The sequence below is a fragment of the Notolepis coatsorum genome, assembly GCF_963971535.1.
Source record: "Notolepis coatsorum genome assembly, chromosome: 5".
Classification (NCBI taxonomy): domain Eukaryota; kingdom Metazoa; phylum Chordata; class Actinopteri; order Aulopiformes; family Paralepididae; genus Notolepis; species Notolepis coatsorum.
This window is the reverse complement of record NC_140169.1, coordinates 150,987,872-151,003,515: the sequence shown is the minus strand read 5'-3', so window position 1 is coordinate 151,003,515 and position 15,644 is coordinate 150,987,872. Positions and strand designations below refer to the sequence as shown.

Genomic DNA, 15,644 nt, shown 5'->3' with positions numbered 1-15,644 from the left:
TAATGAGTATATTTGTTTCTCTGGCCGAACTAACGTTAACGTTATTAATCCTGCGGCCTCGCTTTATTTAAAAACAGCCAATCAAATCCCCATCAATGGAAAATGAACCCGCCCATCAGAAGAATAGACAGTCAGAGTGACGAGCTACAGAAGACGGCCACAAATGATAGTACGAGTGATGAAGAGGACGAAACAGAACATTTCATTGCCCCGGAATGAAAAATACGTTTTTACTTTTACTTTTTTAGTACTTAAGTACATTTAAAAGTAGAAACATTTTAACTTTTACTCATGTGTTTTTAGCCAGATACTCTGACTTTTACTTGAGTACGATTTTGAGACTGTACCCATACTTTCACTTCAGTATAATTTCTGGGTACTTTTTACACCCCTGGTGCCAAATAACTACAAATGTTAGTTAAAAACATCTTGAGTCTTGTATCATAATGAGAAGATCATCAACCAGTATGGCAGTGCGGCATCCATGAAATAAAATAAAAAGCAATATTATGAAAGCACTACTTTTTATATACATCAACATCAAGAATATATATATATATTTTCCCCCATTCAATTTAATTTTTTTTTTTGGATCCACTTTTTCTCCCCGTTTTCCATTTTTCATCCCCATCCCAATTTCGTATTTCCAATTCTCCCCTCCCCTGTCTCGAACGTTGCTAGACTATGCCTCCCACTGGTCGGCTGCAATGTGGACGAAGCCTTGCATCACTTGTCCCCTCCGGTACACGAGGAGGCAGCCTGTCGCATCTTTTCACCGCAGCAGCTCGAACTCTCAGTGGCGAGGAGTAACGCGTGGGAGGATCACGCTGCCCCCGATACTTCCTGTTTCCGCCGCACCGGCGTCACCCAACCGACCTGTAGGAGTCGCTGTCCACAACGTCCAATCCCCACCCACCGGCTTTCCCACCCTCTAACACTTGCCAATTGTGTTAGTATGACGACCGGCCAAGCCGGTAGCAACGCCGAGAGCTGGGCTCGATACCAGCATCTCCTGCGTTAGTGGCGGGCGCCTTGCCCACTGCGCCACTCAGCCGCCCCCATTCAATTTTATTCTTGATTTCCTTTTTTAATATAGTTTGGACTGTGGAACGGTGTAATCCTGCACGGGTCTTCTGGAATACATCTTGTTTACATCTTGGTTATTTTGCCGTGATCCTCTTCATCACGATGATCAATGGAGTTCTTTTTTTCCATCTCAATTTTCTCTTTCTCATCATCATCATCATCATCATCATCATCATCATCATCATCATCATCACCATCACCACCACCACCACCACCACCACCACCGTCTTTCTTCCTGAACTGGGCCTCGATCTCCGCAGGGTCCATGTAGGTGTAGAAGTGAGCCATGATGGAAAAGATGACGCACACCGCCACCAGGAGCGACGCGAACAGGATGTACTCCGCCCACTACGGGAGAGGAGGAGAGAAGAAGAAGAAGAAGATGATAATGATGATGATCATGATTAACTTAATAAGTACAAAGTACACCATGTTTTAGATTAGATTAGACTAAAATTGTATTGTCATTATACAGCACTCGTGTATTTCTCATTCATAACTCTTGATTGCACCAATAATGCTACAACGTTGTCCTTTGAAGTCATCTTGTTACATTCAGAGGTGGAAAGTAACTCATTACAATAACTCTAGTTACTGTAATTGAGTAGCTTTTTGAGCTACGTTTTAAAATATTTACTTCTACATTTAGCTTTGTAACTTTTTTTTTGTGGTCACAAGAGCAGAGTATAATGAGATCACAGTGATTTACATTAAAATATAGTCATTCCGGACATTACTTCTCATGACTGAGACTAGCTTTGTTGATAATTAGATTAGATTCGATAAGATTCTATTTAAATGTATTGTCATCATGCAGACAAAATGGCATCCAATGTAATAAAAAAAGTCAACCAACGAACTCGATTCTTGTACCGGATCTCCTCACTGGTAAACAAGAATACCCTGAAGACTCTGGCAGGAGCACTCATTCAAGGGTACTACGACTATGCTTGCACCTCATGGTACCAAAGCACCTCAAAGGCGCTAAAAACAAAATTACAAACATCTCAAAACAAACTGGTCAGACTACTGCTTGACCTTACTCCTAGAACCCACCTCACCCCTGCCCACTTTGACAACTTAGGATGGCTTAGAGTAGACGACAGAGTACAGCAACTTGCAATGGGCCTGGTCTACAAGATACACTACACGACCAAGGTACCCATGTACATGTCAAAATACTTCCCAAAGGTCAGTGAATACCACGATCACAACACCAGAGGGAGCTCCACAAATCATGTTAAACCCAGATTCGGCTCAAACAAGGGACTAAACACGTTTCGCAATTATGCCACATCAATGTGGAACGCCCTACCCAAAGCTGTAAAGGAATGTGAATCACTACCCACTTTCAAAAACACTCTCAAAAAACACCTACGGGAGACTGCAATTCGAAACTGGCCCCTGTAAATGTCCTAACACAACCCCCTCCAATGTATAGTAAATTACCAAGTATGGTCTTGTCAATATTCCAATGTACAGTTTTGTTTGTACAGTTGTACAGTGTCCCCCACCCACCCCTCCTACCCAACCCCCCCCCCCCCCCTCCTACCCGACCCCCCCCCCCCCCCCCCCCCCCACTCCTACTTGTAGTATTAATATGTACAGTGATACAGTTATAAAGACACTATGGTAGTAAGTCATACTGGCCAGCAGCGTAACTAGTAAGAGTAGGTAAGGGATATGTACAGATATAGATATAGTATCTACAGATATGTAAAAATTATTATATGCAGGTATGTACAGACAGATGTGGATAGATATATATACAGTGAGAAAAATAATATATTGTATACAGCATTATGTATTTGTACAATGAGGCAGACCCTGGTGTGTTTACGTATACTGTCTCGCATATATATATATATATATATATATTGTAAGACTCAATAACAAGATTGAATTACTTGTTAACCCTTTCACTGCCGTACTACCAAAACGGTTAACCCTTTCACCGACAATTCACAGAAGGTTAACCCTTTCACTGCCACACGACAGCCGGTTAACTTAAGTGATAGTAAAGGGTTAACCTTCTGTTGTGTGGCAGTGAAAGGGTTACGATGGAGATTTGTTTCTTGCAGTGTTGGGGGAAACTGTAACTGGGACTGGTTTTAATGGATAACCTTTCCATGAGTGGATCTTCCATACCTGGTCAGGGAGCTTTGCAAGCTCAGCCACAATCAGCACAATAAAGTTGCCAATAGCGACAGTGAACAGCCAACCAGCTTGCAGCACAGCCTTCATGTTGCTAGGCGCCTGGGGAAGAAGACCGACAACAACAACAACTAACCATGTCAGGAATGAAGAACATGGCTATAGTTTGAGAGCATCAAATCTATTGATGGGCAAACCGTTTAAAATGTTAGGCCTCTATAGTCTAGTCCACGCAGTGTTTCCAATGAATACATTATTATTATTGTTTTTTTTTTATCATTCAAAAAATAAAGGTGCTGTAAGTGGTATTCTTTTGTTAAAATAAGTGTCTGGTCAGTAACATGGGTCTCCCAGTCCCTCCACTCTGCAGTAAACAGTCATCACTGATAGAGTGTCTGGTCAGTAACATGGGTCTCCCAGTCCCTCCACTCTGCAGTAAACAGCCATCACTGATATAGTGTCTGGTCAGTAACATGGGTCTCCCAGTCCCTCCGCTCTTCAGTAAACAGCCATCACTGATATAGAGTGTCTGGTCAGTAACATGGGTCTCCCAGTCCCTCCACTCTGCAGTAAACAGCCATCACTGATATAGAGTGTCTGGTCAGTAACATGGGTCTCCCAGTCCCTCCACTCTGCAGTAAACAGCCATCACTGATAGAGTGTCTGGTCAGTAACATGGGTCTCTCCCAGTCCCTCCACTCTGCAGTAAACAGCCATCACTGATATAGAGTGTCTGGTCAGTAACATGGGTCTCCCAGTCCCTCCTGCTCTGCAGTAAACAGCCATCACTGATAGAGTGTCTGGTCAGTAACATGGGTCTCCCAGTCCCTCCTGCTCTGCAGTAAACAGCCATCACTGATATAGAGTGTCTGGTCAGTAACATGGGGTCTCCCAGTCCCTCCGCTCTGCTGTAAACAGCCATCACTGATATAGAGTGTCTGGTCAGTAACATGGGTCTCCCAGTCCGCTCTGCTGTAAACACAAAATGTATTTCCTGGTATCCCGTTCCCACTTTATCCAATCAGGAGTGAGAACCCTAGATATATATAATTAATTTCTTAAACTTATTTCAAGAAATCTTGCCAAGCCTCATTTGCTTACTGCACTGGAAGATTACATTACTTGTTTCAAACACACATATTGCTTAGAACTGGTTTTTATTTCTTATTTTAGTTACTTAAAAATGTTCTCTCTCTCTCTCCTGATTGGATAAAGTAGGAATGGGATAGCAAAACATTTTGAGCTATTATTTTAAGATGTAGACCACTTATTTTAACAAGAAAATACCACGTATAGCACCTCTAAACAAAATTTGGTTGGGGGGGGGGGGGGGGACGACTTCTTACCCTGAGACAGTTTGAAAACAAATTGATGATTTTTTTTTATTTTAGATAAAAAAAAAAAAAAAAAATATGACCACTTTAAATACAGATGCCATGTCGCTTGTACCTGTGAGTAGGAGAACTCCAGGCCAGTGACAGAAAAGACCACCTCACCGGCAGTAATGAGGAAGTACTGTGGGATCTGCAAGGCCATGTGAACTGTGTTGGGCTCGATGTCTGTGACGTCAGTGATCCACTCGCCGCACTGAAACAGACCAGGCAAAATAATAATTAGTTCATCCGAGAGGCTGTTGTTGTGAATAGGGCTGACCCCACTTAACCCTTTCACTGCCACACTACCAAACGGTTAACCCTTTCACTGCGACAACACAGAAGGTTAATAACCCTTTCATGGCCACACGGCAAAGGGTTAACCATTTCCCTACCACACTACAGAAGGTTAACCCTTTACTATCACACTACCGATGGTAAACCTTCTGTAGTGTGATAGTGAAAGGGTTAAGTCCGTGAATCAGTCCATGTGGTCTTAAGTCAAACGATAGACTTTGTTGGTCGATTAGTCATTTGTTGGACTTCTTTCCATGCTGAACAAGTTAAGTTAAGATAAGATAAGATAAGATATTCCTTTATTGATCCCATAGCAGCAGGGACGTGCACAGGACTTTAGAGGGGCAGGTGCTCAAAGGCTGAAAAGGGCACTGGGCCTGTGCTATTTTTGGGGGCCCTTTTTGGGTGGGGAGGGGCCTTTTTATGCTTTTTGGGGGGTTTTGGTGATCAAATATTGAATATTGAACTATAATAATCAGTGCAGGAGCTCACTTATCCTTGAAAGACACTTTTATCACTGACTTAAAAGGCCCATACATCTCCATAAATGTTCAGGGGGGAGGGAATAAGTGCTTACCCTACAGACCCCACAGACCGGCTCAGTGGCCTCGTGGGTAGAGTGTCTGCCCTGAGTTCGGGAGGCTGGGAGTTCAAGCCCCGGCTGAGTCATACCAAAGTACTATTTAAAAATGGTACCCATAGAGCCTCCCTGCTTGACACTCAGCATCAAGGGTTGGTTTGGGGGGAAGTCCTTGCGACATACTAGAGCCATGTCCAAGGGGTGTACTTGTACATCAAGCTGCCTCACGCTACGGAAACAGGAGATAGGCTCCTGCCCCATGTGCCGTTACAGCTTGAGAACCATTGGTTCTCAAAGGCAAAACTTCTACAGACCCCAAGAAGTGCTGTAAATTCTGTATTGTTTAATATAAATGCATTTTTTATTCCAATCCCGATTTGTATTTGAGATTCCCAAATCCCAACGGACTTGACTTCTTCGTGTCCCTCAGTGAGTGTAATACCAGCATTCAACTGTATGCGCCACAGCGGTTTCTATCATCATCATCATCACCCACGCTATGCATAAAATATATAGGTCCGTGGAGAGGCACGCTGAGGAGGCCGTGCAAACTGCAATGGAATACGGGGCATCTCTCTCTCTTTACCTAATATTTTGATTCTATCCTGAAATTTTTCAGTTGGAAGGGCAGTCTATATGCGTAACAAAATTATATATTATTTCTTTTCAAAAAGGGCACTTTTTTTTTACGAGGCTCAAAAAGGCATGTGCTCAAGCACCCCTTGGGCTCTATGTGTGCACGTGCCTGCATAGCAGCATGGGGGAGGGGAGGTACAGGTATGGACAGGGTAATAGTAGAAAAACATAAATATAGGTAATAAATTTGATCTGAATATAAAAAAAATTACAATGTAAACAATATAATTACCTCTGTCTGAATATATAAATATGAGAAAAGTAAACAACGGTCCAGATGATGGATATACGATACGTCATACGTTGTTTCGGTGGTTAACCCTTTCACTGCCACACGACAGAAGGTTAACCCTTTACTATCACACAACCGCCGGCGATGCTCCATCATTAGCATCGTTAGCTCCATGGCGGCTAACCTTCTGTATTGTCACAGTAGTGAAAGGGTTAACCGCAGACCCGGCGCCATGGGCGGGCATTAGGGGGCCGGGCCCGCCCACTGAGTCAGCTGTGCCCACCCTGGTAAAAAAAAAAAAAAATTCAATCAAAGTCGACTATCCAAATCCTTAGTCGGGGACAGCCCTAGTGGGCACTGATGTCAACAACAACACTACTGAAGCTAGCACGGCACTCTATGAGAATTTGTTTTCTACCCTCAATAACGTCTTTACAGAACATCGCCTTAGTATGCTTCATCGACGCAATTTAATTCAGTTGGCATTTGAGAAGGACTTAACAAAAAAGTTCAGGAATGAGTGGAGAGGGGCAGTGTTTTAAGACGATTTCACTCTGTCCCCAAACGCCGCTTGCCGCTCTACTAATGATGGTGAGTAGCCTGTGGAGGAATTTTGTTTGCTTTTTTATGCACCTTATTTTTGTCAGTTCAGTTCAGTTTATCAGTGAATTCAGAAGTGTTGAATAAATGGAGACTTTTCAAAGATATAGAATAGAATAGAATAGAAATGTATTATCCTGAGGGAAAATTTTACACTGCAAATCGCTCAACATTAAACATTTAGACAGAACAAGTCACGAATAAGAATAACAAAACAAATGGCCTAAGAATAGAATAAAATGAAATAGAATAAAAATAGAATAAAAGATACAGTAAATAAATACAGTAAAAATATACTGAAGTCTACAGTAGGTGTAATATTGCACAGTCCAGGAAGATGGTAACTGTCACTCTGTGCTCAGTGATGCAGTGAGGCACAGTGATGCATTGTATAGTCTGATGGCTGTCGGAATGAAGGACTTCCTGTGCCGTTCAGTGCTGCATTTAGGTAGTGTGAGCCTATAACATGCTCCTCCTGTCAGCCAAGTCTGTGTATAGTGGGTGGGAGGGGTTTTCCCTGATGGCCTGGAGCTTAGCAAGGTTCCTCCTCTCCGCCACCCTCGCTAGAGTCCAGCTCCACCCCAACCACACTACTGGCCTTCCTGACCATCTTATCCAGCCTGTTTGTGTCCCCTGCTCTCAGTCCACTGGCCCAGCAGGTCTGTTATATATATCCGTTCACTCTGTTTTTGTATAAGTGAATGTTCTTAAGATAGAGAGAAATTAGATTTTTCAATTGCCTCTCTGCTGTTTAGTTCAGCACCGTGGGCAGCGCAAAGCAAGCCACAGTGCCGTTGTCCCAGCTGAAACGTATAAAAGGGAACCTGTGTTGAAAAACCATTGTGCCCCCCCGAGAACATTTTATGCCCCCCCACTAATTTGTTTCTGCAGCCTGGTCTGGTTAACCGGCTGTCGTGGAAGATGAAAGATTAAGACGAGTCAGACACACTTAGTGGTGGGACATTCCTAGTAGTTCTGGAGTTCTGCAGCCGTTCTTAACTGAAGAAAGACAAGCACACCTCTGATAAGCGCTCGATTTAACCGGTCGATATCCAAGGTGTTAGCCTGAAGTGAAACTCACGTTGGGTGTGAAGGTGAAAGTGCCGGGTATGAAGAATGTGGAGGCACTTCCAAATCCAAACTCTCTGCTGTAGTCACACGACTGTGCACCGCTACGCAGTGTGAAGGTCCTCCTGGTGGGGGCGCCAGAGAACATCTGCTTTTACAGACATGTTGCTGTTTTCAAGATGAGCACTGAAGTAATCCTTAACCCTTGTGCTGTCCTAGTCGCTTTTTCTACTTTTTTGAAATATTTTGAGTGTGTGTGTGAGCACAGCGGTGTCTGTGTTTATTATTATTTCATGAAATTGGGTAAATATCTTAATTTTACATATATGTTCATTGTGTGAAAAGCTTAGAACATGAAACACTCTAGAAATAGGAGAGACAGATTTAGTGCCTTCTTCACCCCTAGTTACTATTTCTACTCTCATCCACTCCAACGTTAAAACGGCATTTTTAAGCATTTTTAAATCTGCTCTTATTCGTTCAATTCTCTATATATCTTGCCATGCTTTGAATATTCCACGAGACAAGGACCCTGCCATTGCTGGGGTGTGCTGTTACCGATGTAAAACTCATGGTGGGGTCATTGCTCCACAGATAACTTTGCCACAAGTCAGGGGAGGTGAATAGACTGTGGCGGGCTGATAGTGCTTGAAACTCGGCACACAGGTTTTGTGGTGGGGGGGGGGGGCCGGCGAGTGGATTTTCAAGACAGAACCAGAGGCGACCGGACCGCGCAGTCTGCAGCGCGCCACACGCCGAAAAAACAGGACCCCCATAGGCGGCACGCGCCAACGAGGAAGTGTACTGCGCGGATCACCTCTGGTCCTTGTTTCACCAGCGAGCCGAGCCGAATATTCTGGCCGGGGCAGTACATCGAGCGCCCGGAGGATAATGCAGGTCAGTGGCCCACTTGGTAAAGTTTCGCCTCAACTGCGTTTGTGGTCGAACTAATGAGCGAATCTTTAATATTTTTTTGATTCATATTCAGAGGTAATTCGTCGAGATATTCCTAATTGGTATTTATCAAAAATAAATATTAGAAATATGGTCAAACAACATTTTGAACCGCTGAGCGCTTTGTAACGTTCGCCTCAACTGCGTTTGTGGTCGAACTAATGAGCGAATCTTTAATATTTTTTTTGATTCGTATTCAGGGGTAATTCGTCGAGATATTCCTAATTGGTATTTATCAAAAATAAATATTAGAAATATGGTCAAAAACAACATGTAGTCGTTTCTTTTGAAACGCAATTCGCAGTTGCCCACTTGGTAAAGTTTCGCCTCAACTGCGTTTGTGGTCGAACTAATGAGCGAATCTTTAATATTTATTTTGATTCATATTCAGAGGTAATTCGTCGAGATATTCCTAATTGGTCTTTATCAAAAATAAATATTAGAAATATGGTCAAAACAAACATTCATCCGTCTTTTTCGATGGAAAAACTCTGTTGTGGTGGGGGGGGGGGGGTGACTCGGGAAGCGAGTGAATTTTCAAGACAGAACCTTTGCATCAACGCCGTTTGTGGTCGAACTAATGAGCGAATCTTTAATATTTTTTTTGATTCGTATTCAGGGGTAATTCGTCGAGATATTCCTAATTGGTATTTATCAAAAATAAATATTAGAAATATGGTCAAAAACAACATGTAGTCGTTTCTTTTGAAACGCAATTCGCAGTTGCCCACTTGGTAAAGTTTCGCCTCAACTGCGTTTGTGGTCGAACTAATGAGCGAATCTTTAATATTTTTTTTGATTCATATTCAGAGGTAATTCGTCGAGATATTCCTAATTGGTCTTTATCAAAAATAAATATTAGAAATATGGTCAAACAACATTTCGAACCGCTGAGCGCTTTGTAACGTTCGCCTCAACTGCGTTTGTGGTCGAACTAATGAGCAAATCTTTAATATTTTTTTTGATTCGTATTCAGGGGTAATTCGTCGAGATATTCCTAATTGGTATTTATCAAAAATAAATATTAGAAATATGGTCAAAAACAACATGTAGTCGTTTCTTTTGAAACGCAATTCGCAGTTGCCCACTTGGTAAAGTTTCGCCTCAACTGCGTTTGTGGTCGAACTAATGAGCGAATCTTTAATATTTATTTTGATTCATATTCAGAGGTAATTCGTCGAGATATTCCTAATTGGTCTTTATCAAAAATAAATATTAGAAATATGGTCAAAACAAACATTCATCCGTCTTTTTCGATGGAAAAACTCTGTTGTGGTGGGGGGGGGGGGGGGTGACTCGGGAAGCGAGTGAATTTTCAAGACAGAACCTTCGCATCAACGCCGTTTGTGGTCGAACTAATGAGCGAATCTTTAATATTTTTTTTGATTCGTATTCAGGGGTAATTCGTCGAGATATTCCTAATTGGTATTTATCAAAAATAAATATTAGAAATATGGTCAAAAACAACATGTAGTCGTTTCTTTTGAAACGCAATTCGCAGTTGCCCACTTGGTAAAGTTTCGCCTCAACTGCGTTTGTGGTCGAACTAATGAGCGAATCTTTAATATTTTTTTTGATTCATATTCAGAGGTAATTCGTCGAGATATTCCTAATTGGTCTTTATCAAAAATAAATATTAGAAATATGGTCAAAACAAACAAGTATCCGTCTTTTTCGATGAAAAGACATATTTTTTCAATAAAAACTGACGTGGTATCAAACAAACACTAATTTAAGTGGTTAAAATTCGAAAATATGTGTAATTTTTTACAGATATCTTGAGAATAGGCTATGAATGTTAAACATGGGTAAAAAAATGTTTTAAAAATAGTAAACAGTTAAAATGATATGGCTTTAAACATGATGTATCTTTTCCTCTCCCTAAGCCCAGTGAGCTCCCTCATCGTTAGGACAGCACAAGGGAACACGCCAACATTTTGGGGAAATTAGCTTACCGTCTTCTCCAGAGAGCGACTAGAAGATAGATACCAGTTTCCTCTCTATGCGTTCAGTAGAAAGCTACCTGGCTGCACGTTAGCCTAGCTTAGCACAATGAATGGAAGCGGACAGTGCCGGTTAGCCTAGGCATTGTCCAACTAACACGAAGGCTAACCGGTCATGTCCGCTTCCATTCATTGTGCTAAGCTAGGCTAACATGCAGCCAGATAGCTTTCTACTGAACGCACAGAGAGGAAACTGGTATCTATCTTATAGTCGCTCTCTGGAGAAGACGGTAAGCTAATATCCCAAAATGTTGGCGTGTTCCTTTAACCCTACAGAAGGTTAACCCTTTCACTACCCCACTACAGAAGGTTAACCCTTTCACTACCACACTACAGAAGGTTAACCCTTTCACTACCACACTACAGACAATTAACCTTTCACTACCCCACTACAGAAGGTTAACCCTTTCACTACCCAACACAGAAGGTTAACCCTTTCACTACCACACTACAGAAGGTTAACCTTTCACTACCACACTACAGATGGTTAACCCTGTCACTACAACACTACAGAAGGTTAACACTCATTTTAGAACCTGAAATGGACATAGATGGTTATTCATCTTATGGCTCCAATTAACATAAACATTAATGGTAACAGGAATCCCTTACTTGCCATATTGTACCATGGAGTAGTTAGAGTGGAGAGATGGCTGGAGCACTACAGGGTCTGCTCCAGGAATTGTCACATTTACTTCTGTCGCCATCCCGTTAACAAATCTGGAAATTGTTGCATAATAGTAAACAGAAAAAGTTGAAAGATCATGATTAGGAGAAAAATTATGACAGATTATATGAATGCCTTCCACTTTAAACCATGGTTCATATACTTAAAGGGAAGGGATAGTTTGGATTTTCTTTTACATTAAAGTCCCCATGAAACAGCTAGCAGAATGCTATTTGATTAAAACATAAAAAATTTAAAAACAGGAAGCTAGGGAGGGATTTGTCATGGATATTGATTGATGCTTAAAGTAGCCAATAGTGTTGAGTGTGCATTACGGCCGACCCATTAGCTTGCAAGCTAATGTTAGCAACGTACAGTACGTTAGCAGCGTTACGCAACATTAGTAACGTTAGCTAGCAAGCTATCACTGAATATTTGTAAAATTTTGTTAAAGAGGCTGAGTGCTAGCTTAGTTACAATGTGCTGTTAAATGTCATTCTAAATTAATTGGATGCTAAATTAGTATACGCCCCCCTTGTGCTTATATAACACATCTTAAGATAAGATAAGATATTCCGTTATTGATCCACTTGGGGAGACTCGGGCATCATAGCAGCATGGGGGAGGGGGGAGGGGAGGTACAGGTATGGGCAGGATATTAGTAGAAAAACAAATATAGGCAATAAAATCTGATCTGAATATAAAAATACGAGAAAAAGAAACAATGTAAACAAAGGTGCAGATGAGGGTCTGTGTGCACTATCGGTTATAATATTATATGTTACAATTAATATAGGCAATAAATAATTTGAATCTGAATTGGAACAAGCCCCAGTGCTCGGTACTACACTGGTCTCAGAGAAGAATCAAGCATGGAGATGTGAGCGGAACACTGTCTGTTGTCGATGGTTAGAACCTGTGTGCTGTCTGTCTGAAGCTTCCCGGGTCACGTGGAACCCGGCCAGAACCCCGACCACAGGTATTGGTAAGTAAGTACCGGAGCGATACCGGAGTCTCATGGCCAGTACAGAGAGACTCAGAAGGAGCTTCTATCCCCAGGCCATCAGGATGCTCAATGACAATAACACTATGTAACAAACCATCAAATACACACACTGCACACACATCCACACTCACTTTAAATAAACACTCACCTTACAACTCACTTTATTCACTTTAGACACTTTAACACACTTTATATTTATTAGTAGAGATTTGCACTACAATTCATACCTCATTGCACCTTACCCTAAGTTTGTACCTCACTGTTACTCTTTTTACTCTGTATTGTATATATGTATATTGACTTTACATACTTTTTATCTTACGTACTTTTGACTTTTTCTATTAGATCTATTTTTTTTTTTAAATCTATTTTTATCTAGCACAGTCCCAGGAGCTCATACAGAAAAAAGCATTTAATTTAAAAGTATTATGTATTTTACTATGACAATTAATAAACAAAACTTGAGCTAAGTTATACATCAGGAACATAATCTTCTGGACCTTTACCTTTCAATTGACACTTTACAATCTTACACTTATTACTTATTGTACATTTTACTGTATATTTCTGTATATTTTTGGCTATATATTTTATATTTTAGTTTTAAATCTTTTTATTTTTCATGAGGTTTCACATTCAATCGACAGATCTACAGAATGTTCAGTGTCACTCTCATGAACAATTTTTAACAATTTTCCTTGTGCTCCCCACTCAATCCATTCTCCCATCTCTCACTCACACTCACACACACTGGGACATACACACACGTACACGCGCACACACGCGCATACAGGCATACACACACACACACACATACACACATACACTTGCCCACATACACACAAATAAACAATTAGACAACAAAAAAAAGAAAATAATAATAATAAAAATAAAGTAAAATAAAATAAAATAAAGGGACAGTAGGTAAAAAGTAAATAAGTAATAAGGAATAAAAGTGCAAATGTCGGTATTGTAAACAGTGACATTTTTTTAGCACCCAGTTGCTCACACCTGCTTATCGATGGCTACTCCGACAGAGAAGGGTCCGGGCCGCTGCGTGTTCAGCTCCCTTTCCCAGACCCGACCCCGTGGGGGCAGGGTTTGACAGCCATGCGCAGGCAACCAGGCACTTATACGCAGACAAAGAGCCTCAACAGATCAGCTAATCTAATCTACTAAAACTCCACGTCTGTTATATTAGATATGACACATTTATAGGACTACATTATGAGTTTCCAGTTGAGTATAGAGTGGATTCCAAAGTTCTTGAAATAAGTGACCCTGGTTGTGCTTTTCAAGCGTTATCTTTTCTAAGGGAAGAAACTGAGATATTTGTTCTATGAACATATTGAATTTTATATTTTAGAATGTATATCCTATCCTGGACCATGCTTTATTTTTATTCCTATTCGTGACTTTTGTTTTTGACTAGAGGGCCTGGCCCTGGCCCAGCCTCATCTTCTATATGAATTGAAAATGGGGGACCCTGATGGAAACAAGACAAACGTCTTTTTCAGGTCTGCATCCCCTTAACAATTGTGTGTATTGAGCCGTACTGTATTGTACCCATTCTGCAATCTGTTAAATAAAGTTTTCATTCATTCATCTATCTATCGGCCGGCCCCGCCCTCGCTCGCTCTCTCTCACTCTCTCTCTCTCTCTCTCTCGCTTGCGTGCACAGGGAGGAGGAGGAGGAGGAAGGAGGAGGGGGGAAGGACACGTGGCAGAGCAGGAGAGAGGACATTGGAGGAGGAGGAGGAAGGGGAGGGATTTGCAAGGGTCAGGGACAGGATCTCTACATCAAGGTTAAGGCTTCATTACTTGGACAAATCTGTGACGTCGATTTATGGGTGTAAGCCCTCTGGCATAGAGCTTCACTCTCTCTCTCTCCACTAGGCTAATAGGCTACTGGCTACTAGGCTACTAGGCTAATAGGATACTAGGCTACTAGGCTACTAGTCTAATAGGATACTAGGCTAATAGACTAATAGGATACTAGGCTACTAGGCTACTATGCTACTAGTCTACTAGGCTACTAGGATAATAGACTAATAGGCTACTAGGCTACTAGGATAATAGGCTACTAGTCTAATACGATACTAGGCTAATAGACTAATAGGCTACTAGGCTACTATGCTACTAGGCTACTAGTCTACTAGGCTACTAGACTAATAGGCTACCAGACTATGTAGTGGATTTTCCCAAGCTCAAATGTATAATGTACAGGTCTACCGTCCGCTACAGGTCGTTACTAAACATGGTAACAGTGCACCACACCACTTTAGTAATATCACATATGCAGAAATTGACTAGAAGTAGCCTAGCAAGCAGCAACCCCCCCAAGACCGATACTAGCTGATGGGGCTGAGGTGAGGTAACAAAGGGGTTGTTTACTCTAGCAGTAAAACGCCCTAGTGTTACTTCCCTGCAGGCAGTATCGGGCTATGGACAGTCACCTAACATGGGGGGTTGTTTCAGCTTCAAAGGAACCAGCCGCTTCTATTTTGGCCTCAGGAGACAGCTGCGAAAAGCCAATTTGATTCAAAGGAACGAGCCGCTCCTATTTCTCATGAGGAGACAGCTATGAGCCAATCTGATAAGAATAACACAAAATTTGGTGAGAATGTTAGTAAAAACAGTTATTTAGATTTACAAAGTACCCCTAGCGTCAAAGGTATAGCAATTAATCTGTTTACAATACTAAACGGATTAAATTAAGGCTAAATTGGCCATTATTCAAGATATAAGGTTTAAGATAAGTGGAACTGCCTAACAGAAAGGCTACATTAGAGGTTTAAGCAAAATAAACCTTACTTTTGATTGATAACTTGATAAATCTAATTTGCCAGATACATTTAAAACGTGAAAACTGAAGAATTCTCTAAGACCAAGATTCAGGCTATTCAAAGCCAACAAAGTATGCCCTTAGAAGGGAATATCCGGTGTAGGCGAGCTTCAAAATGGCCGCTACCCAGTCTCATCCAATCA

At 41.5% G+C, this 15,644-nt stretch overlaps 1 protein-coding gene across 1 annotated transcript in view; it reads right to left on the bottom strand.

The window, feature by feature from the left end:
* Positions 1-1,149: 1,149 nt before the first annotated feature.
* LOC311228426 (solute carrier family 15 member 1-like) overlaps positions 1,150-15,644 on the bottom strand; it is a gene marked incomplete at both ends in the record, with an annotated part of 172,677 nt that continues 158,182 nt past the window's right edge. The window contains 4 exons of the mRNA XM_084314333.1: positions 1,150-1,434; positions 3,235-3,342; positions 4,690-4,827; positions 8,040-8,151. Coding sequence (XP_084170459.1) covers positions 1,150-1,434; positions 3,235-3,342; positions 4,690-4,827; positions 8,040-8,151 — 643 coding nt within the window. The remainder of the gene's footprint in view (positions 1,435-3,234; positions 3,343-4,689; positions 4,828-8,039; positions 8,152-15,644) is intronic.